The following is a 23,978-nucleotide window of genomic DNA, read 5'->3' as shown; positions in this document are numbered from 1 at the left end:
GTCAATTTAGAGTCACCAGTTAACCTAACCTGCATGTCTTTGGACTGTGGGGGAAACCGGAGCACCCGGAGGAAACCCACGCGGACACGGGGAGAACATGCAAACTCCGCACAGAAAGACCCTCGCCGGCAACGGGGCTCGAACCCGGACCTTCTTGCTGTGAGGTGACAGCGCTAACCGCTACACCACCCAGTATTTAGATTAATCAGTGTCCAAATCCATGTAAACAGAAGGCTATTTCAACAACCAACGTTACACAGCTTGCCATACTACGTAGTGCGCTTAGCTTAGCATGTAAGACTGTATTTCGGACGAGGCCTGTGTTGTGATTGGCTCGTGTCCTGAAGCCGAGCTACGAGGCTCCGCCCCGGTGCGGTTGCCTTGGGAGCGAGGAGCGCCATACACACTTGCAGAGCAGCGAGCGCGGCAGCCTGCGGCTTCAGCCCGGTGTGGGAGCATGAGGCTGTTTTAGCTCAGCATTGTGTTTGAAAATAGGTCGCGTTAGTGTTTGCGGTCGTATCGAAATCCGTGTGCTGGAGTGAAGCAGCGCTCAGCGGCCATGTCTCAGCAGCAGCAGCAGCAGCGTGTGGTTCAGCTGTCAGCGGCCGCGCTCGCGGTGGTTCTGCGCAAGGACGACGGCGACTCGGCGGGCAGCAGCAGCGGCCGCGATGTTTTCCTGGAGTTTAAATCCCAAAATCTGCGCAGTTTCTGGAATAAAAGGCTCGTAAAGGCAGTGTCTGAAGTTTACTTTCAGGGTTGGATGGAGAATTGCGTGCTGCTCCTTCAGGGCAGTGGCAGTAATCTGGAGGTGCTGAGGGAAGCGTGGATGCGCAGAGCTCTCCGGTCACCCACAGGATTCACCATCAAAGCAGTGGGTAGGTCCTCTGCACAAAATCCTCTCTATACATCATAAAAACACCTTACACAACTCAACTGGAGAAGATAACCTTTCTGTAGGGTCTTTTTTTTGTTGCTGTGGAGCAAAGTCTAGCCAGTAGACTGAATATCATGAGGTTTGTTTACACAGTACCTTTCCAAGGTCAGCAAGTATGGCAGCATAGGTCATATAAAATACCCCCAAATATCCTATTCTAGGTTAGTAGGTCAGTGAACAATTAAGCCACCTTTTTATGGATATACACTGACCGGCCACTTTAATAGGAACTTGTTCTTGATTCTAAGATTTCTGTTCTTGGCTGGCAGGAGTGGAACCCAATGTGATCTTCTGCGGTTGCATGCTGAGATGCTTTTCTGCTCACCACAGTTGTGAAGTATTGTTCAATAATGAACAATACTGTCCAAGGTCACTTCTACATCCATAGAAACCCTTCTGTCAGCATCAGTACTTTACAGCGAGCTGCTAGCTACACATGGTTAAAATGGCTCTTGTGCAATATACCTACTTACTGGGTAATACTGGTAATAATACCTGTGCAGTACTTACACGTGCAATTCCGCCTTTGTAATACACTTACCTTAACTGTATTTCTGTGAACCTGATAATTTATGCAGATTTGTAGATTTTTTTTTTTAAAGATATTTTTTGGGCTTTTTTCACCTTTATTGGATAGGACAGTGTAGAGACAGGAAATGAGTGGGAGAGAGAGAGACGGGGAGGGATTGGGAAATGACCTCGGGTCGGAATCGAACCCAGGTCCCCGGATTTATGGTATGGCGCCTTATCCACCTGAGCCACGACACCCCCAGATTTGTAGATTTTTTTATCTCTAAATTTGTAGTTTATTTCTTATATATGGGCAGCACAGTGGTGTAGTGGTTAGTGCTGTCACCTCACAGCAAGAAGGTCCGGGTTCGAGCCCCGTGGCCGGTGAGGGCCTTTCTGTGCGGAGTTTGCATGTTCTCCCCGTGTCCGTGTGGGTTTCCTCCGGGTGCTCCGGTTTCCCCCACAGTCCAAAGACATGCAGGTTAGGTTAACTGGTGGCTCTAAATTGACCGTAGGTGTGAATATGAGTGTGAATGGTTGTCTGTGTCTATGTGTCAGCCCTGTGATGACCTGGCGACTTGTCCAGGGTGTACCCCGCCTCTCGCCCATAGTCAGTTGGGATAGGCTCCAGCTTGCCTGCGACCCTGTAGAACAGGGTAAAGCGGCTAGAGATAATGAGATGAGATGATATATATATCCTTTTTTGTATACTTAGTACTTTTGCACTACTTCTTCACTGCCTTATCTTTTTCTCTTTATATATATTTTGCTGCTGTAACAATGTAAATTTCCCTTGTGGGATAATAAAAGGCTATCTTATCTTATCTTATCTTATCTTATCTTATCTTATCTTATCTTATCGAGTGATTGTATGAGTTGTGATATCATTCCTGGCAGCTCGAACCAATCTGGCCATTTTCCTCTGACCTCTCTTACGTTTCAACCCACAGAACTGTCACTCACTCACTCAGTGTTTTTTGTTTTTGGCACCATTCTTTCTGTCTAAACTCTAGAGGCTGCTGTGTGTGAAAACCCCAGGAGATCAGCAGTTTATGAAATACTCAAACCGGTCCATCTGGCACCAGTGAAATTCAGAGATCACAATTTTTCCCATTCTATGTTTGACGTGAACATTAACTGAAGCTCTTGGTTTATATCTGTGTGATTTTATGCATTGTGCTGTTGTCAAGGGATCGGCTGATTTAGATAACTGCATAAAACAGCAGGTGTGTGGGTGTTCCTAATAAAGTGGCCAGTGAGTGTATCGTCAGAGCACACTTGAGTGCCATCCAGTAAACTCCAGGCTATTGATATATTACATGTACGACACATAAAGGCATCAAGAACAAGTGATCAGTCATGTATTGTTCATCTGCAGTCCTTCTCACATGATAAATACTTTTGTATAAAGCTTCCTTCCTTAATGTGAGCATTATGGATTATCTTAGCAAGTAACTAGTTTCTAGTTTAAGTTATATTTTACAAGAAAAGCACAGTGTAGAGTATTGGACCCTTAAATTTATCCTGAACTGCCGTTTACGGAGAGACCTCAGCATGCCTGAAGGGTAACTGTGTACATGCAGCATTACTGTATCATTTCCACATGACAGGAAATAAAATGTAAGTGGAGAATGACCTTTAACCTGAACATAGCAACAACACCCTGTCCTCATGCAGCCTAGAGTATTGTCTAACCTTGTGTAAAGTCTGCTCTGAAATTCTTCGGTATCCTGAACACAAGGATTTCTGATCTTGAAACAATTACTGTACAGTGACAGTAGTTAAGGATAATGTTTTTTTGGACACATGTTGAGGTGACAGATCTGTGGTGACAGTGTGGTCGTGGCCACGCACACATGGTCCCTGCTGCTGAACCTACACAAAGCCCTTAGCACTGTGTGAGATCAGCCATTTGCTCCTGCTGTCAGGGCAAAGGAAGGTGGAGGTCAGCACAGGCAGTGTATGTGAAAGGAGAGCAGAAAGCTGTGGAATTTAAGTGGCGAGAACACACAATGGGATTGTCTGCAATGGTTGGGAACTTTAACTCCTCTGGCACACACACACTTGTACTTTTGTAACTTCAGTTCAGACAAAAAGCTGTTGCCGTGGTGTGAACTCAGCTCCCTGGCACCGTAATTTACTATCTATTCATGAGGGGTATAGTGCCGAGTTATCTTGTCTTCAGTGGCTGTCCAGGAGACCACTTTATTAGGCCAGGTCACGGACATTCATTCGCTGCTCGCTGAGTGCCTCAGGCTACATCCACACGACAATGGCAACGAGATGTTATTTAAAAATATATCACATCCAAATGGGCAACAATCAGTAAAATATCAGGTCCATATGGCAACGCAACGCTTGCTGAAAACGATGCAATACACATGCCACACCTCTAGGGGCGCTGTAAGACGGTCCCTTCGGAGACACCAGAACAATAGAAGAAGTAAGGACGCATGCGCATAAACTATTATGCGCGAGACTTCATATTAGCCACAAAGTCAGGAAAATCTGTTTGTAAAATTACATTATAATGACCAAATACAATGAAAATTATTTTTCCAGTCTCACCTGTGAAAGGTAATCCCATGTGATCTCGTTTGGACGGCAAACCTGTTGGTACAGTTAAACGCAGCTAATCTTTATTCTCTGCTTTGACCTTTCCAAAATGGCGGCGAGGATGACATGATTCTACGCGGAAGGCGGCGTCTTTAATGGTCCGGAATAAATTGAATGATACACGTTGATGGATTAATTTGTTCTTCTACGCCCTTTTTGAGGAATGTATTGTAGGACTTAAACCAACATCTGAAGAGGTGAGATCGCTCCTTTTTTTTTCCCTATTTTTGCTGGCGGGATTGACTCTGCCCTAAGGGCAGAGTCTCTCTCTCTCTCACTTTGCACCATTACACAATAAATATTCACAGTGAAAATATTTTGTAAGCGCGTTTCATGAACCAAGTTATAGGATTTGTTGACAACTCGCATCGAGTTCGTTACACTTCTACCCGGCGTGAAGCACTCAGTCATGTGGTTGTGATGTCATCGTAAACAAATCCGTTCTACTCATCCAGACGACTTCACAACGGCAACGTTGCCAGATCTTTCCACTCTGGAACCCGTTCTCAAAAAGATTGCGTTTTGGGCACCCAAAACGCCGGTGTCGTGTGGACGCCAGGCCGAAACGATAAGCAATTGTATCGGAGTCACCTGAATCCATTGCCGTGTGGACAGGACCTCAGTTGCTTTCTTGCAACAACAATTGGGGTTTCAGTCTCACATAATATGTGGTTGATATTCGTACCTGGGGTCAGTGTTTAGTTTTGAGTATCTTTTTCACTTTTTAAAAGCCAGGCATGTTATCTTAAACAGTCTCTTTCCAGACCAATGTTTCCCCAGCAGGAGCTGGTTAGTGCTGCTCTGTGATGTAGAGATGGATGGATGGATGGATAGACGGATGGACGGATGGATGGATGGATGGATGGTTCCCTGCTGCTGTAAAACCTGGCTGGAGGAGGATGAAGAGATTTTGTTCAGTGTAGGCAGTCTACAGGACCTGGCACTCAAATTGATGTTTGTCACTCCAAGGTGTTTTCAGGGTCTCTAATCCAACTCTGTTTACTGATATTACAGTAGCTAAAGGTTATTAAATTAGCCTGAACTTGTACTGTACGATTCAGTCTGTTGTTTTTGCTTTGAACAGTGTGTCATTATCAAAAGGTTAGTTTGAGTACTTATATATTTTTCATTGGCCATTGGTCTTGGACTGCATAAATAATTTAGAAGTGCATTTCGTATAACAAAAACAAAGCAAAAACCGAAATGATGTACAACACAGTGATATGTTTTGACATGTTTTAATACTCTTTAGTGGAAAGTCTTGTCAAGGCTATTTCTGTAATCTGCGCTTATCTGGTGAAATTTGAGGCGACACCCACAAATGGTTGCCCGAGCTCTCTCTGCATTATTGAGTGACTCCAGCTCCAGCTCACAACAGGAGGCAATGTAAGTGCTAAAACATTCACACAGAGCCATACAGAATGCAATAAAGTGCCTGGTAATGTGAACCACCACAGACTTCAGTGTTATATTTAAGGCTGCTATACATGTTCAAACTGAAATCGTTTAATTCCTCCTTTCAAGTTCTTGTGTAGAAGTAAAACACAGCAGCCTCCTCGCTATTATTAGGAGTTTTCAGTGTTCGGTGAAACCGTAAACTAATCTCTGTGTGACAATGTTTTTGGAGAACTCACCCCTGACTGGTTGTTTTGGAGTCAGGTTGCTTGGCCCTAGATCCCTATGTTTTGTAAATGTCTCACATAGAACTGAGGGGTCATTCATCAGTGTGGGCCACGTCTCCTACGTCTCCTATATCTCAGCATATTAGCCATGACCAGGCTCCATGCTGGACTGCTGGATCCAGAGGGGAACTTCTTGGAGAGCTTACACATTGAAAGTAACCCTCACAGTTAACTGGACACCAAAGGTCACGGCTCCCCTCCTCTCTTCATGGAGCTCATTGTGGCTATGGGCAGATAAACAGTAAGTCCAGGTGTGCCCCAGGGATAGATGAGGCCCAGTTCAGCCAATATATGCTTGTGAAAGAACGCAAGATTTCTTACTCTCTTAAGCCATAGCTTGCTTTATTGCCTGATTTTATTAAGGTCCAGTATGATGAATCTGTTTATGTACGAAATATGCAAATAGCATTGCAAAGTCTACATGCAATTGCATACAGTGCATTCAAAGTCCCAGTTTGCAAGACCTTTATATGCTTGCTACTATATATTGATGTGAATCAAACGTACTGTATTTCAAAATACATTAGAAAAATGACTAGAATGATCATATGACACACATGTGCTCTCTGGATACCTTGTGTAGGACTAGAGAGACTAGCTCTGGTTTCTAAGAAGGCTACTGCTGGAATGTTTTCTTGTGGTAACCAAACACCAAACCACAGTCTACCACCAGCAGCTGTGTGTGTGGTACCTTCTTGACTTCACCGTCTTTCTCCAGTGAAACCTCGTATCCTTTATCCATCACTGTATTTAAACATACCTTGACAGCAAGCAGATGGATGGATTTGAGCCATTAGTTGCGATCTCATCACTGGAGTTGTCTTCCTTATGAAAACTCTGCCTGTTTCTTGACACGTCCAGACTAATTTCACGTTTTAAAATTAATAAAAAAAATTTACTTGAGATTATTTATTTTGATTGTGGAAGCTCTGCTTGTATCAATCTTTGGATGTCTGTGTATAGATGAATGGCCCAGGGATATTCGAAATGTGTCTTTGTTCTTGAGAGAGAAAAGAAGAGTATGTGTGGGTTGTTATGAATGCTCCCCCCCCCCCCCCCCTTTCAGGATGTAGCTGAGTCTGGCTCCTTTTATAAGCTCTAATATGGACCATGACCTTGGCCTCAATTTTAGAAACTGACCTCTGTTTGAAAGTACACTGGACATCATTTACTGCATCCGTTTCCCATTAGCGGAAGCTCCATAAATTTATGGCCTACAAGCCCTGGGCTGATAAACAAATTAGCTGGCTTCACTACAGTTAAGCAGAATGACTTCTTTGTCTGCCTTTTTGTGAATCCCACCTTGCTCTCATTTTCTTGCTGTTTTTCTTGTGAAAGGAAATGTTATCAAGTACCAGTGTAAATTTACAGTCCAGTGAAGATTTTTACTTCCAAAAAGGGATTCTCATTGCACTGCGTTAGTTTCGTGCTTTTTGCTTGACTGAAATCAAGACTTACTGTGCTTTTAACTCTAAAGCTGTTCAGGATTTAGTCCATGATTAAACTGTTAGACTGGTAAAGGCCTCCCAGTGTAAGGATAACAAACTTTGAATCTGATGTAGTTCAGTCTTAGTTTGAGGAAATAGCGCTCATCTGGTGTGAATTACTGTCATGGACCTTGATTAGTGGTGTGTGAGTGCTGTAAACTTTAGACCCCACCAGATTCTGGAGGTGAGACCAGCCTGACGCACCTGGGATGTCTAAACATCTCAAGGAGCCAATCTTGTGAAATGGAGCTCCCACCATTTTTCTGGATTTTCTTTGTCAAACAAGAGATAGAGGGCAGAGACCATCAGTGTGGGTGAAGACACAGGGGTGATATTTATGTGACAGGGAATGCCGCATTTGATTGATTAACATTTAAACCAACGAATGAGCAGGTATTCAGAAAAAAATTGTAAAATATGTAATGATGATATAGTTATATAATGATAAGTTATTCTCTTTACATGTGAAGCTTTGAATTTTCTCAGCTGCATTTGCTAAACAGTGCCATTTGGCAAATATCTGGCACAAGCTTACAAATGTCACTGACCCTCCCTTTTTGTAAAATGATGCCAGATGTTTTGTAAGCTTACTGGGTTACTCTCCTGCCTGCAGTGAATATATAAGCATTTATTATACATTTGTATATGCTCAACAACGTAGGAGTAACATTAATATAATTTTGCTAGCTTTGCTATTTTGTCATGGGAAATGGCACACCGTTTATATCTTTATTTTACTTCACTAATTGCAGATACAAAAAAAAATTATTGAGTTCATTGAGCTGATTTAAGTCTTAAATAATTAGTAGTAAAGCAATCAAAAAGCACTTAGAGAAATGTTGGTTTTAAGGTTATCTCTTTCCTTTTTACAGCACAAAATATGGATATAGATTTTAAGGGAACATTTGTGTCAGTAAAAGCATTGCCAGGTATCACTATAACCGTGTGAAACACAATTTCCAGAGCTTCTCTTGTTAATCATTGCACATGTCCATATAATGAGTTCCAGCCTCCTCACTTTGTAATAGTGTCTTTTTGTGATCTGTCTAGTCAACCAGGGCAAAGATGCCCAAACATGATCACCCAGTGGAACAGCACATAATTAGAGTGGTGAGCTGAGGAACATAAAATAAAAAGGAAATCTATGCAAAATGTACCTGAGTGAGTGTAAAGTATCAAAGGCAAAAACAAATGCAGTCTAATGGAGCTTGATAATTTGGTCAGTCCTGGATTAGTAGTGGAGTTCACTCTAGCAGTCATTGCTGTGTATCGGTTTTAGACAACTATTCTTGTGGTACAACATAATTATTAACACATGGATGGAAGTGTCTCAGTAGCAAAGCCTCACAGCTCCAGACTCCAAGGTTCCAGCCAAAGCTCCACTTCATATCTGCAAAATTTCACATCTTCACTGGCGTTATTTTAAGCTAATCTGGATTCCACCACCTTGTGAACAGCTTAAAGGTAGACTGACTTTCAGATTTTTCAGGTTTCGGTCATAAAAATAATTTTCCCTGACACTCAATTACTTTTGTTTAGTGGACCGAAAGCTACTGAATTCGAATCACAGACTTCCAATTTTATTAGTTTCTTTTTAATAGAACAATTAATGAATTTAAGGCCACATGGCCCTAAATTCCCCGCTATTATTTCTTGCTTCACCATAACGCAGTACAAGAGACTGCATCATGCAACACATGGTGGGCTTTTCCCCGTTCGCGCAAGGCATTGTGGGATACAAATTTGAAACAGGAAAGGAAAATGATGGAAGCGAATTAAACGTGAAAGACCGACTACAGTAACGGAAAGTGAGAAGAAAAGACGTTATGTTGCGAAGGAAAGGAAACGCAGGACCAAACTAATAAATATCAGCAGTCAGCGAGCACCTCCTGTGATCAGCTGTTCGTTTAGCAACAGAATGATGTAACTGTCAGTGCATGGTCAAGATAAACCTGTAGATGGCGGTAATGCAACATTGGATGCCGGATGCCGTAAAATCCAAGAGAAGAAAAGAAGAAGAAGCCGCCAAAAGTTAAACATGCGCATACGCACACCAGACTTCCTCTGTCTGCTGACTGCATGAAGCGAGTGATTTCATGCACATTATTTGCTAGGGAATCCCCTCAAATTAAATAACTTCCCAGCCACAGAATGACCTGTGTTTTTTAAGATATTACAGAAATAAATTCACAATTACCAAATTTCAGAGGGAACTAAATTTCACCGGTTTTATGAAATTGAAAGGCTGTCTACTTTTAAATCTAAAACCCTAAAGTTTTCCTTGACTTCTTTGACAATAAAGGGGCTTTAAAAAAAAGGGTTACAAGTAAAACTGGGCGGCACGGTGGTGTAGTGGTTAGCGCTGTCGCCTCACAGCAAGAAGGTCCGGGTTCGAGCCCCATGGCCGGCGAGGGCCTTTCTGTGCGGAGTTTGCATGTTCTCCCCGTGTCCGCGTGGGTTTCCTCCGGGTGCTCCGGTTTTCCCCACAGTCCAAAGACATGCAGGTTAGGTTAACTGGTGACTCTAAATTGACCGTAGGTGTGAATGTGAGTGTGAATGGTTGTCTGTGTCTATGTGTCAGCCCTGTGATGACTTGGCGACTTGTCCAGGGTGTACCCCGCCTTTCGCCCGTAGTCAGCTGGGATAGGCTCCAGCTTGCCTGCGACCCTGTAGAACAGGATAAAGCGGCTAGAGATAATGAGATGAGATGAGATGAGATGAGACAAGTAAAACTGTTGTAGTAAGTGAAGAATGCTTAACTTTCCAAAGAACACTTTGTTCTTGTGATTTTTACTCAGTGTTTGTTTCAGTACATTTACCACTGCATCAGGAAACGTGCATCATGTAGTGAAATGAAAAGCCATTAGTGTGTTAACCCACTAAACACAATAAGATCAAAGCAGATCAATGCAAAATGATTTATATAGCTCATGATTGTTTGAAGTGAATTATGCTGGTGTTTTCTAAACAGCACATGAGATGCTTAGAGCTTTGATTTCTAGACTACTATGTCACATAGCGAGCAAAAACCACAAAGGAATTTGGGTAAGGGGTGGTGGGTTTCAACATCAATCCTTTCTTCAACTAAATAAACAAATCGTAGACCTGATGAGGCAGGATTTATTGCCTCCATTCTTCCTGCATGGTGTGCACGATCAGACTCGTCCCTCTCAGTTACATAGGGAAGCTGGACTGAGACCACATGGAATTGCACAAGTCCTGGCAGCTGCGCTGATTGAAGCTGCAGTGAGCGGGCACAAGGCAGACTGAGCTAAGGATAGGCAGATCTCCTCGAATTAATAACAGGTTAAAGTACTGTGAAAAAAAAATCAGCACTTGGGAACAGTTTTGCAGTTGGGGTTATACTGGAGAACCAAGTGGACAAAGGACTCACTTGGATTAAGATTTCAGCGAATACTTCCATGTAAGATCATATCACAGTGCTTTAAGGAATTTCTTGCAATGCATGATATGTATCATGATGTAAAGGGTTGCTCACAAACCTTGCCAGCAAAACAGAAATTAAAAATAAAAGATTAAAGATAAAAAAAAATTTCAATTATTCATATAATGTCTATAAAATGCTATTATAATAAACATAATTTTATATAAATACTGAAAAGGAGAAAAATGTCAAATGTGTTTTTTAAAAACATTTTACAATTTTAAAGAATAAATACAAAATTCAAACATCAAATCAGCTGTTTTAAGTCTGGATGTAATTCAGTTTAGATAGGTTCTGGGTTCGAGCCCAGTGGCCGGTGAGGGCCTTTCTGTGCGGAGTTTGCATGTTCTCCCCGTGTCTGCGTGGGTTTCCTCCGGGTGCTCCAGTTTCCCCCACAGTCCAAAGACATGCAGGTTAGGTTAACTGGTGACTCTAAATTGACCGTAGGTATGAGTTTGAATGTGAATGGTTGTTTTGTCTCTATGGCCAAGTTTACATTAGACCGTATCTGTCTCGTTTTCTTCGTGGATGCACTGTCCGTTTACATTAAAACGCCTGGAAACGCCGGGAAACGGGAATCCGCCAGCGTCCACGTATTCAATCCAGATCGTGTCAGCTCCGGTGCTGTGTAAACATTGAGAATATGCGGATACGCTGTGCTGAGCTCTAGCTGGCGTCGTCATTGGACAACGTCACTGTGACATCCACCTTCCTGATTCGCTGGCGTTGGTCATGTGACGCGACTGCTGAAAAACGGCGCGGACTTCCGCCTTGTATCACCTTTCATTAAAGAGTATAAAAGTATGAAAATACTGCAAATACTGATGCAAATACTGCCCATTGTGTAGTTATGATTGTCTTTAGGCTTGCCATCCTTCCACTTGCAAGTGGTAAGTGATATGCGCTGGGATCACACACACAGCGGCTCAGTCCCGAATCACTGCTCGTGCGCTCCACTCGCGCGCTCTGTGAGCTGCGCAGGGCCAGAGTGCGCACCCTCCAGAGGGCACTCGCTGTTCAGGGCGGAGTGATTTGGAGCGCAGGATGCCTGCGGAGCCGAGCGTATCCGTGTATTGGTGTTGCTGTGTGCACGCAAATCGTGTATTGGTGTTGCTGTGTGCACGCTAATCGTTTTAAAAACGTTAATCTGATGATCCGCTGATACGGTCTAATGTAAACCCCACCTATGTGTCAGCCCTGCGATGATTTGGTGACTTGTCCAGGGTGTACCCCGCCTCTCACCCATAGTCAGCTGGGATAGGCTCGGTGGTGTAGTGGTTAGCACGGTCGCCTCGCAGCAAGAAGGTTCTGGGTTCCTCCGGGTGCTCCGGTTTCCCCCACAGTCCAAAGACATGCAGGTTAGGCTAATTGGTGGCTCTAAATTGACCCTAGGTGTGAGTTTGAATGTGAATGGTTGTGTGTCTATGTGTCAGCCCTGCGATGATTTGGCGACTTGTCCAGGGTGTACCCCGCCTCTCGCCCATAGTCAGCTGGGATAGGCACAGTGGTGTAGTGGTTAGCATGGTCGCCTCACAGCAAGAAGGTTCTGGGTTCAAACCCAGCGGCCGGTGAGGGCCTTTCTGTGTGGAGTTTACATGTTCTCCCCGTGTCTGCGTGGGTTTCCTCCGGGTGCTCTGGTTTTCCCCACAATCCAAAGACATGCAGTTAGGTTGACGTGGGGCAGCCTTGGGCTGAGGTGCCCTTGAGCAAGGTACCTGACCCATGACTGCTTCTCGGGCGCTCTGGTGTGGCTGCCCACTGCTCTGAGTGTGTGCGTGTGTTCACTGCTTCAGATGGGTTAAATGCAGAGGATGAATTTCACTGTGCTTGAAGTGTGCATGTGACGAATAAAGGTTTCTACTTCTTCTTCTTCTCCAGCTTGCCTGCGACCCTGCACAGGATAAGCGGTTACGGATAATGGATGGATGGATGTAATTCAATTTATTGTAAAAACCTTTATAAAGAGATCTCAGAATAGCCACATGATCTCAGAAAAGCATGTTGTGACATAAATTATCACAATATCAATATTCTGTCATTTACATCGCCCAGTCCTAATTCCATTGTCCAGACAAAGCTTATAGCACTGACTTCTCCAACAGGACACTCACATGTAGTTTACATTAGAATCAGATTTGACAAGTTGTTTGACAAGTGTACAATGGCTTGTACAATGTTTAATAAGTAGACACAGAATTACCCAGTTACTGTAATAAAAGCTCAGACTGAGTAATCATATCATATCATACTGGTTTCAGTGTTTGTGTGGTTCAGAAAGTTGAAATTGAGTACATTAGTTGTACCTCTCCAGGTTTGATCACACTGTCGATGTGTGCAGGAGTTGAGAAATAGTTAAATACTCTGAGCTTCATATAGGCAGCTTGTACAGGTTAGCTTTTATCCACTACCTTCCCCCTTCCAGAGGAAAAAAAAATCACGTTCTGAGAAATGCCTATACATTTGCTTTTGCGAACTACCTTTGGACTGAGCAGAGTGGACTGAAGGGAATCTTGTTTGTGGTCGTGATGAGGAATGAGCCTCACCACATTAAAATGAAATCTTTATTAATTCAGACTCTGTGTGTGTGTGTGTGTGTGTGTGTGTGTGTGTGTGTGTGTGTGTGTGTGTGTGTGTGTTACTACATCAAGAATTAATTACCTCTGTGGTTTGCTCGTGTGAAAACTGGAGACTGAAACCACACAGATGACTAAATTTACTCTAGTTGGGGTGCACCCCGTCCGAAATTATTTTTCCAGCCCAGATCATATAACCATATTTTAAACAAATATAATATTATATGTAGTTAGTTTTTAGATATAAAAATTATAAAACCTCCAACATTTCTTCTTAAAGAGGACAAAAAGCTACACTGCCTTATTACTACAGGCATTAGCAGTCTATATGACTGGAGTAAGTTGTGCATAATCGGTTGCAGTACACAGTAATTGGTTATGGTACACAAAGATCATCAAATTGTCCATAATATCATTGATCTAGTTTGATTTGATAGTTGACTTCAGGATTATCTGTCAAGAAGCTGCTGGTTTGTAAATAATGTGATTTAGATTCAAGTAAATGATTGTTACATGATTTCAACCAGCAAATGAACATGTACATGTGTCATGTTTACCATTTGGCATCCGCTTTCAATGAGTTCAAATGGAGAAGCATGTTTCAAAAACAAGCCATGCTTTTAACTCGAACGCACAAGCACTACATCAAAATATAGACTATTATCTTTGCTAGATAACATTCAGTGTTTGCAGTCAAAAGCACAAAAACCCAGAGACCCTTTATTAGGAAAGAAATTTCACCCCAAATGGGAGTCACTGCTTACCTTTCCTTTAGTCTTCTGCCACCCTGTTTACGCTTTTGTTCCTTGCTGTGGAGTTACCATGGTACCTGGCAGAGTATTCATGGTAAATGAGACAAAGATCTTAATGTCTGGAAGCAGCTTCAAGTTACAGTGAACACACAAAGTTTTCCCCGAGAGAGTGGAAGTTAAATTTGCCCCCAGCAGTGGCCACCTAAATTCATTCATTCATTCATTCATTCATTCATTCATCCTTGTTTTTCCACCTGTTTCTGAAAATCTCCAACTACAGCCCAACTAAAATGTGAACACGGTTTTGTACATTTTAAAAGTACTGTAAGTATATATATTGTCTCAGGACAAGTTATGGTAAAATTCTTCTCTAAGGTGTTGTCCTTCTTTCTAACCCAGGGCTTGTGTTTTTAGTGAGATCTATTTGATCAGTTTCGTTACTGTAAAATAAAGAACTTATTATATTTACATTAAAATGTTTGTTCTTGTTGAACAAACCTATACAAATGAATGTTCTATACTAATTAGTAAGAAAGTGTGCATGTAAACTTCTCGTTCTCTCTCTCTCAGTCAAAAGTTTAGACACATCTTCTAATTCAACAATTTTCTTTATTTTTATTAATTAAAAGACACTTCATGTCTTAAAGTAATGATGGATGTCGTTTCTCTTTACTTAGTTGAGTGGTTCTTGTCATAATATGGATTACTACAGTTGTGGAATAGGACTATTTACTGTATTTTTATTATTTATTATTTACTGTTTGACCTCAAGCACCTTAAGAAGGCAAGAAATTGCACTAATTAACTTTTGATGAGGCACCTCATCTCATCTCATCTCATCTCATTATCTCTAGCCGCTTTATCCTGTTCTACAGGGTCGCAGGCAAGCTGGAGCCTATCCCAGCTGATTACGGGCGAAAGGCGGGGTACACCCTGGACAAGTCGCCAGGTCATCACAGGGCTGACACATAGACACAGACAACCATTCACACTCACATTCACACCTACGGTCAATTTAGAGTCACCAGTTAACCTAACCTGCATGTCTTTGGACTGTGGGGGAAACCGGAGCACCCGGAGGAAACCCACGCAGACACGGGGAGAACATGCAAACTCAACACAGAAAGGCCCTCGCTGGCCACGGGGCTCGAACCCGGACCTTCTTGCTGTGAGGCGACAGCGCTAACCACGACACCACCGTGTTGATGAGGCACCTGTTAATTGAAAAGCATTCTAGGTGACTACCTCATGAAGCTGGTTAAGATAATGCTAATAGTGTGCAAAGTGTCATCAAGCTAAATGCTAGTAAACACGCCGCTGTACTGAACTTTTTTGAAACGTTATGGCATCAAATTCAAAATGAGCATATATTTTTCAAAAAAAAAAATTTCTCAGTTTCAACATTTTGAATATGTTGTCAATGTCCTATTTTCAATGAAATATAGGGTTTCCATGATTTGCCAGTTTACATGAAGTACCGGTCAAAAGTTTGGACACACCGACTCATTCATAGGTTTTTCTGTAGTTTGACTATTTTCTTGGCTTAAAAAATATGAAATGAAATGTTTTAACATTGAAAAAATAATATAAACATCATTAAGCCATAATAAATGAAACAAAGTCAGTATTTGGTGTGAGACGACCCCTTGCTTAAAAAAAGTAGTCTCAGGTACAGTGAGTGCAGTTTTATAAGGAAATGAGCTGTAGGTTTTACTGAGCATCTTGCAGAACCAGCCACAGTTCTTCTGGACACTTTGTCACACTCGCTTCTTAATTTTGCACCAAAACCCAGTAGCCTTCATTATGTTTTCTTTTTTAATCTGAAAAGTGGTCTCTTGTGTAATATGCTGCTCAGATACAAACCTTTTTTTCCCCTGTAACATTTAATTTTGTGCTGGAAAACAAATGTTTGGAGCTCTAGAATGGTTTTGTACTGACTCAATAATGCAGAAGTCATAAAATAGAAATCTATAACAAATTTTATATGAAAAAAAATAGGGCACCTAAGGCATTTGCACAGTACTGTGTGTGTGTGTGTGTGTGTGTGTGTGTGTGTGTGTGTGTGTGTGTGTGTGTGTGTGTGTGTATTTTCAGATAAACAGGTCTTGAGATTTTCACAACATTATCAGGAAGTCACTGTTTCCATATTGAATATGACAACAGGAAATAGGGCGATATGAGATGTTAAAGCAAACAAAAAACCTACAAAGCAACCAAGATCTGGACCTTGATAGCATAGCTATGTTTACTTTGGAACAGGGATTCATAACGGTAAAAATTGAAGAGAAAGGCATGTGTGTGCAGTGTGTGTGTGTCATACGAAGTTGCAAAAGTGAGAAATGCCTCTAACATCATAGTGAAATTGTCTAACATGCATAATCATCAGCAGAATGTGTGCCCTCAAGCCATTGTAGTGTGAAGTTTGTTCCTTTTTTTTTGTAGAGGAATAAACAATATAGCTTTTTGCTGATAAAATCTATTCCTTGGACTTCTCAACTGATCTACTTTACCAAAAGCACTGACATTGTCTCTTTAAATGTTATATGAGTTGTAGTGTTGGGTGGCCAATTTGCAATACATGGTGAGCTATAACTATTTGATATTGTCCCACTAAAGTGGGAATAAATTTAATCACACTAATTTTATTGGCACTTATATGTGGTGTGTGTATGCCCTCAGCCTTCACACAGAAGAAAAGACTGTTATCCACCTCCTGATTATAGTTAATCCATTGTGGTTAATCAATAATTCTAAAAAAACACACACACACCAGATATAGGGATAGTTGGTTGTAGGTTGAAATTCATGATATTTTTGCATTTTAAAACAGTTTTAAAAAGAGCATGATTCTGTTTTGCTATACATATAATTCTTTGCTACAAAATAATCTGATATCTAAAAAAATAATATTCTGGCAGTAATTCACGGTGTTGTTGTATAAAAAAGGACCTGCTTTACTTGCACAGAAAATTTCAATTAATAGTGTGATATCCAGGCGTCAATATATTTATTGATTCATGTTCATTAACCACTATCCATTTAGCTTTGTTATGGATGAGTTGTGTTGGAACCAGAGCCTATAACCTAGCCCACCCCACCCCTCCCCCAATGGATTATTGCCCCCCTCCACACTTAGGGGCAATTTATGCTATATTAGTGGTACCCTGTACATAAGTGGTAATTTACAAGTTGTAATAACGTCACTTTCCATCTTGGCATGCTTGACATGGATGCCTCCATGAAAGAGTGTCTTTTGTTTTCTCTCATCAGAACACATAAAACTCATACAGTTATTCTCAATATTTCAACTGCATTTTTGCAGTTACAGGTCTGAGTGACTATTGGACCTGTTTCACTGTAATGAACTTCAAACATTCATGCACCATTCCAGACTGAAATTGTAAACAAGCAATCAAGTAGCCTTTATAACAAGTAATTAGCTAATGTAAGTGGCAACTGTACGTAATGTTGATGATTACCTTCTCAATTAGTATGATCAGTTTTAATGGACTTAACTAATGGCCCTTTTCCACTACCCTTTTTCAGCTCACTTCAGCCCGACACGGCTCGCGTTTCGACTACCAAAAACCAGCACAACTCAGCTCGCTTCAGCCCTGCTTAGCCCCTAAAACTCGCACCGTTTTGGAGTGGGGCTGAAGCGAGCCAAACCGAGCCGAGTGAGGTTGGGGGCGTGAGCAGACACTCCCCTGTGCACTGATTGGTGAGGAGGAGTGTCCTCACATGCCCACACACGCCCCGCGAGCGCGCTGGGATCTGTAAACACCGCAAACCCGGAAGGAGAAGAATTACGAGAATTTCTGAAGCCTTATGCGCCTCGCCTCATCTATACGCTCTTGCCAGTATCTGTCCGCGTTGTCGGTGACAACAAGCCACAGCACCAAGACCAGCAACACTAACGACTCCATGTCCTCCATGTTTATTGTTTACTATCCGGGTCGTGAGACTACCGCTTAAAAGATCACTGATGTCACTGTTTGCGCTGCTTAATGACATCACCTGACGTCCACCCACTTTCGCTAACTCCACCCAATGTGTCCACCCACTTCCAGCCAGCACGGTTCAGCGCGGTTGTAGTCGAAATGCAACTCCAACAGCCCCGCTCAGCTCGACTCAGGACGGCACGGCTCAGCCCGACTCAGCCGCGTTTGTAGTGGAAAAGCGGCATAAGTACTCTCTGTATATTAACTGATCTAAGTACATAAGGGGGATGTTACCCTGTTTGCAGTGTATGACGTCAAATGTGGATTTGACGTCACTCTGTAAACTGGGACGGAACCGGTAGTTGAGAAAACTAACTAAAGTTGATGAGTTGAAATGTTATGGTTTTGGTGGTTTTTACCGTTCTTAGGCAGGGAATTACAAGTTGCAGCGTCACCTTGAATACAGCATTAAAGTCACCAGTCTGCCTCACAGCATGCTTCTGTGAGATGGGAGGAAACTGGAAAACCCAGAGCAAACTCACACAAACACAGAGAACATAAAAACTAACCAAACGTTTATGACGAGAAAATATGTGCCATTTTTGGCTACATTTTAGATTACAACCCAACCACAGCTAAGAGCTAGAATAACTACGAGTCTGATTAGAATTATGTATTGATTTATCCCTCTTTTAAAACATTAAAAAATAGCAAATGTTCTTTTGCCATTTAGTACTTTTAGTATTTTTCTGACTAGTATTTTCTCTCATACTCAAAGAACTAAAAGTTATTTTTGTTTCATAAAAATGTCACTGCTTTATATATATTGAAATATTTTCCCTATAATTAAGCTGTATGCCTAGTGTAAAAAATTCCAGCTCTTTTATGTTTTATGTCCTAGCTCGGAGCATCAAGAATAAAAGGTCTTATGTGGTTTAAGGCCTTGTGTCATGTCTGAAAACAAGATTTGTGTAACTGTTTAATGTATCTGATTTGGCTAGCTTTAAAAACTGCTCTTAGTCTGCTTTTATTCTTTTTAGTGCAAAGATGTTCATGCATAATAAGTATGAAAATGGATATTAATAGAAATTTCCTTCTGTGTTTTTCTCAGGTGACTTATCTCCAGTACAGATGTCACCTATCTCTCAGTCGCAGTTCATTCCACTGTCTGAGGTACTGTGCTCAGTCATATCCGACATGAATGTTGCTCACGTCATGGTCAACCAAGAAGCACTAATTAACCACATGATGATGGCCCATCCAGGTACCATGTTATAACAAATTCATAACCATTTTCAATATTTTTCATTGTATTCTTTATATTGTTTCAGTATTTATGGAAAAGTTCAACCTTGTCAGAGCTTCAGCATTGCAATGTTTAGTTTGTTATTCAAGTAAAAATTTCATTATAACGTTCTTTTCATTTTAAGGAATGGCCATTCCCACTCAAGATATTCTCTACAATGCTCTGGGGGCCCTCATTAAAGAGAGAAAAATCTACCACACTGGAGAGGGATACTTCATTGTTACACCTCAGACATACTTTATTACCAACAACATGGTGAAAGAGAAGAACTGGTGGACAAGTGATAAGGACCATCTCTCTCCTCCTCCCGTTACGTACCTGATGAGCAATGAGAACTGCATGGATGCTTCTACTGAAGTACCCATTATGGCTCACTGCAAGTCCTGTAGTTGCTTCACACCTCAACTAACTGCTCCTCCTTCAGTCCAGGAGCAGTCGATCAGCATCAGTGAATGCACTGGGAAAAGCCTTAAGTGGTCCAGAGAACACAAGCCAACTGTCCAACACCAGTCCACATCTACGGCAGCAGACTACCAGGCTAGCGAAGTCAGCAAGTCTACAACCACAACTCGTAAGGACAAGGAAAAACCCGGACGCAAATTTGGCCTTAATTTGTTTCGTCGTAACACGGGAAAGAAGGAGAATAAGCTAAAGAAGGAATATGCCACTTTTTCTGGACAGTTTCCACCTGAGGAATGGCCAGTCAGGGATGAGGATGATCTTAATAACCTTCCCAGAGATTTGGAACATGCTATCATTAAACGGATCAACCCTGAGCTAACTGTTGATAACCTTGTCCGCCATACAGTCCTAATGAAGAAAATGGAAGAGAAGGCAGAGAGAGTGACAAAAGCCCTGACGATTGATAAAGGCATGTCCACAGAGATCCTGATCCCTAAGCAAAGGCACCATTCAAGCAAAGCTGGTGGCAGAAGATCAGCCTCTAAAGCTATGCGGAACAAGAGAAGAGGTCCCTCAGTAAAAGAGAAGCAGAGGACAAAGAGTAAGGATGTTCCAAGTGATGAGGATTTGCAGGGAGATGAGCTAATCCCATCTCACCTCAGGCCTGAAGTAGGCATCGATGAGCTTGCTCATCATGAAGACTGTGCAACTTTGGATGCAAAATTTGTCTATAAAAAACGCATAGAGGATCCATTTCAGTCGATGCCAGGATGTGATACAGCCATCAAACATAAAGAACAAAGGAGGAGAGAAGCCAAGACCTCTAGTCGACGAGAGCGAGCAGGCCACAGGTCAAAGTCCTGGGATCCTCATCGCATGAAAGGGGTTACTGAAGAGGTGCAAAAAGCCTGCATGCCATTTGACCGATCATGTGAACAGCTTCATGAAAGAAGTCTGAATTTGGACACTAGAATAGATGCTGAAACAATCAAAGAACTTCCTGGAGACTACAGCTCTTTCTACCCTGAGAACAGCACACTGAGGATAGAAGACAAAGTCAAACAGAATGGCATAGAGTTCAGCGATGGGAGAGTGAAACAGACGCAACAGATTTTACAAGAGATAAATTTAAAAGATATTTCTGATCAAAAGCTTGGTATGGACCTTGCTTCACTTTCATACGAAACAACAGAATTACCCAAGTCATGGTCCAAACCTACAGTGCGTTGTAGAATGTCTCTTCATCTAGTTAACAGTAAGGAGGAATCTGACCACTGTCCTGATCTCCTCTCCTCACATCAACAAACTGGCAGCACGGCAAGCAGCCAAAACCTGGCGAACAGTGAGAGGGTACTCAGAAATACAAGCAATGTAGATAGTGAAGTACACACTGATGCAGAGCATCATATTTACCAGAATCCTGAAGATGATGATGATGGATGTAGTTCCCTCTGCCTGAATGAGGAGCATGTCAATGAGTTAATTCACCCAGGCACATCGCGCTGCCGCGAGCCAGTCTGTTTTGATGGGAACTGGGACAGCTCTTTCATAGAACAGAACATACTAACTCTTCATCAAGACACCAAACGAGCCCCACAGAGACAACATGAATACAGGTGGTTGCAAAATGAGCACAAACCTAGTTTATCCCACCTACCAGCAGATGGCAGCGCTTGGGCAAAGCCGCAACATGTGGATGAGAAACTGAATAAGCCCAGCCCAGGACACTCTGACCCCACTGATACCCTGGATATTAGTATCTTTGATTACAGTCAAATGAGTGAGAGGGGTTCAGACACTGAAACAGTACTGAAGTCTGCAGATGAAGATGATAACCAAGCCAGCCACTGGAATTGTCACTCACAGGACTACAACCAGAATCAATCAGTGGATGCTAATAACCTTCAACCTGCAAATCTGAGTCACTGTGAACGTACTGGAGGCTGTACGGGTGAAACAGCAGAGAATCAAAGCAACACAGCAGACAGTGGAATCGACTCTCCAAGGTTAGTCACTTCTGTTGGTCTGAAATGGAATGAACTAAACTTGAGTTATTTGAAGAAGTTTTATTATGCGTTTTTAACTGTGTTTAGCTGTCTGTTTCACTTTGCGGAGGTGGATAAAAACTGAATATAGGCTATGATTAACTGCATCTTTTATATACTGTACCAGTCAAAAGTTTGGACACACCTACTCATTCATAGGTTTTTCTGTATTTTGACTACTTTCTACATTGTAAAACAATACTGAAGACCTCAAAACTATGAAATAACATATAGAACACATGGAATTATGTGGTAAACAAAGAAGTGTTAAACAAAATATGTTTCCTAATTTCGGTTCTTCAAAGTAGCCCCCGTTTATCTTGATGACGCTTTGCAGTCTCTTGGCATTATCTTAACCAGCTTCATGAGGTAATCACCTGGAATGCTTTTCAATTAACAGGTGTGCCTCGTCAAAAGTTAATTAGTCCAATTTCTTGCCTTCTTAATGAGTTTGAGATCAAACAGTAAATAGTAAATAATAAGCATACAGTAAATAGCCCTATTCAACAACAGATGTAGTAATTTGCATTATGTTAAGAACCGCTCAACTAAGTAAGGAGAAGCGACATCCATCATTACTTTAAGACATGAAGTGTCTTTTAATTCATAAAAATACAGAAATATAATTGAATTAGAAGGTGTATCGAAACTTTAGACTGGTACTGTATATGTTATGATCTTCGTTTCATTCCATGGAATTTACCTTTTGTTCTGTTTATTTACAGGACACGCATGAGTCTAACTTCACCTAACTCCGTCATACTGAAAGGGCTGAAACGACGTAATTTCCTACAGAACCTTGAAAAGCTCCACTCCAAAACCAACGGCATTCATCCTCAAAGTTCCCTGCTCCAGCTCACACCTGTCATGAATGTGTGAGCAGCCGGGTGCAGATTCACACTGAGCTCATTCAGTTACCTCTGTACAATTGTGCATATTTATAGCTATTACATGTAAATATATTTGTTAATACAATATTGAGCAGTGCGTGTGGTATTTTGTGGTAATTTGACTATTGACGTAGGGTTTTTTTAGGTTTTCTTATTAGTTATTTTTTGCACCAAGCTACTCCGTTTATAAAGAGGGTTGCATTAGTTAAATTAATCCTTTACACTTCAAATTCAAATAATAAATTGTGACAAAAATAAAATGTTTACTGAGCAATGGCTGGGCTTCTGTGTTTTATTCATGAAGAAGAAGAAGAACCTGAAGACTTTAAGTAAACATTAAATGGGGCATTACAGTACACTGATTACAGAGTGCACAGAGATGTACAGAAATCTACAACATAAGTTGTTTTTAATGCATTTAAACACATACTGTCTGTGAAATGTCATGCTGTGTGAACAAGGTTTAGTGAAGATTATACATACAGTATATGAAGATTATACCTGCATAGTTAGCATTTTCAAGTGGAAGAATTCAAGTTGATTGAAATAAACAACTGGTTTTCAGGAAACATTAGTCCATATTGGAATGGTTTGTCTTTACTACAACACCTGTCTTTAATGAGATGCAATGCTTAGTGAGGGTATCAGCATTACAACTGCTTTTTTTTTTTAATTTTCAGACTTTGTTGTCTGATAATTCCCAGGCAAACCTATTTACCCTGCAGTAACTGAAGAAACAAGCAGAAGCTTGTGGCTGCCTGGATTAAATTTCATGGGGGTAGGTAGTCAGAGAACAGAAAATGTTCTTGTCTTGTTCATATGCCTGTTCATTTCAATTTACCAGAAAAAAAAAAAAAAAAAAAAAAAAAAAAAATATATATATATATATAGTGCTCAGCATAAATGAGTGCACCCCCTTTGAAAAGTAACATTTTAAACAATATCTCAATGAACACAAACGATTTCCAAAATGTTGAAAAGACAAAGTTTAATATAACATCTGTTTAACTTATAACGGGAAAGTAAGGTTAATAATATAAACTTAGATTACACATTTTCCAGTTTTACTCAAATTAGGGTGGTGCAAAAATGAGTACACCCCACAACAAAAACTACTACATCTAGTACTTTGTATGGTCTCCATGATTTTTAATGACAGCACCAAGTCTTCTAAGCATGGAATGAACAAGTTGGCGACATTTTCCAACATTAATCTTTTTCCATTCTTCAACAATGACCTCTTTTAGTGACTGGATGCTGGATGGAGAGTGATGCTCAACTTGTCTCTTCAGAATTCCCCAAAGAAAATAATTTCTTTACACCACAAAGGTGAAGGCTACAAGAAGATCAGCAAAGCTTTACTTATCAGTCAGAATACTGTAGCAAAAGTGGTAC

The 23,978-nt window shown here is 41.4% G+C and overlaps 1 protein-coding gene across 1 annotated transcript; it reads left to right on the top strand.

Moving 5' to 3' along the window:
* The first annotated feature begins 441 nt into the window (after window positions 1–441).
* On the top strand, window positions 442–22,769 carry stox1 (storkhead box 1). Its single transcript, XM_060924698.1, has 4 exons — window positions 442–875; window positions 19,052–19,204; window positions 19,371–21,654; window positions 22,419–22,769. Exons 1-4 carry the CDS (start codon window positions 560–562, stop codon window positions 22,570–22,572), a joined length of 2,907 nt encoding a protein of 968 aa, XP_060780681.1. The 5' UTR covers window positions 442–559; the 3' UTR covers window positions 22,573–22,769.
* Window positions 22,770–23,978: the final 1,209 nt, after the last annotated feature.

Source organism: Neoarius graeffei, chromosome 7 (genome assembly GCF_027579695.1).
Source record: "Neoarius graeffei isolate fNeoGra1 chromosome 7, fNeoGra1.pri, whole genome shotgun sequence".
Classification (NCBI taxonomy): domain Eukaryota; kingdom Metazoa; phylum Chordata; class Actinopteri; order Siluriformes; family Ariidae; genus Neoarius; species Neoarius graeffei.
Note: the sequence above shows the minus strand (reverse complement) of the source record. Positions and strands in the feature narration are given on the sequence as shown.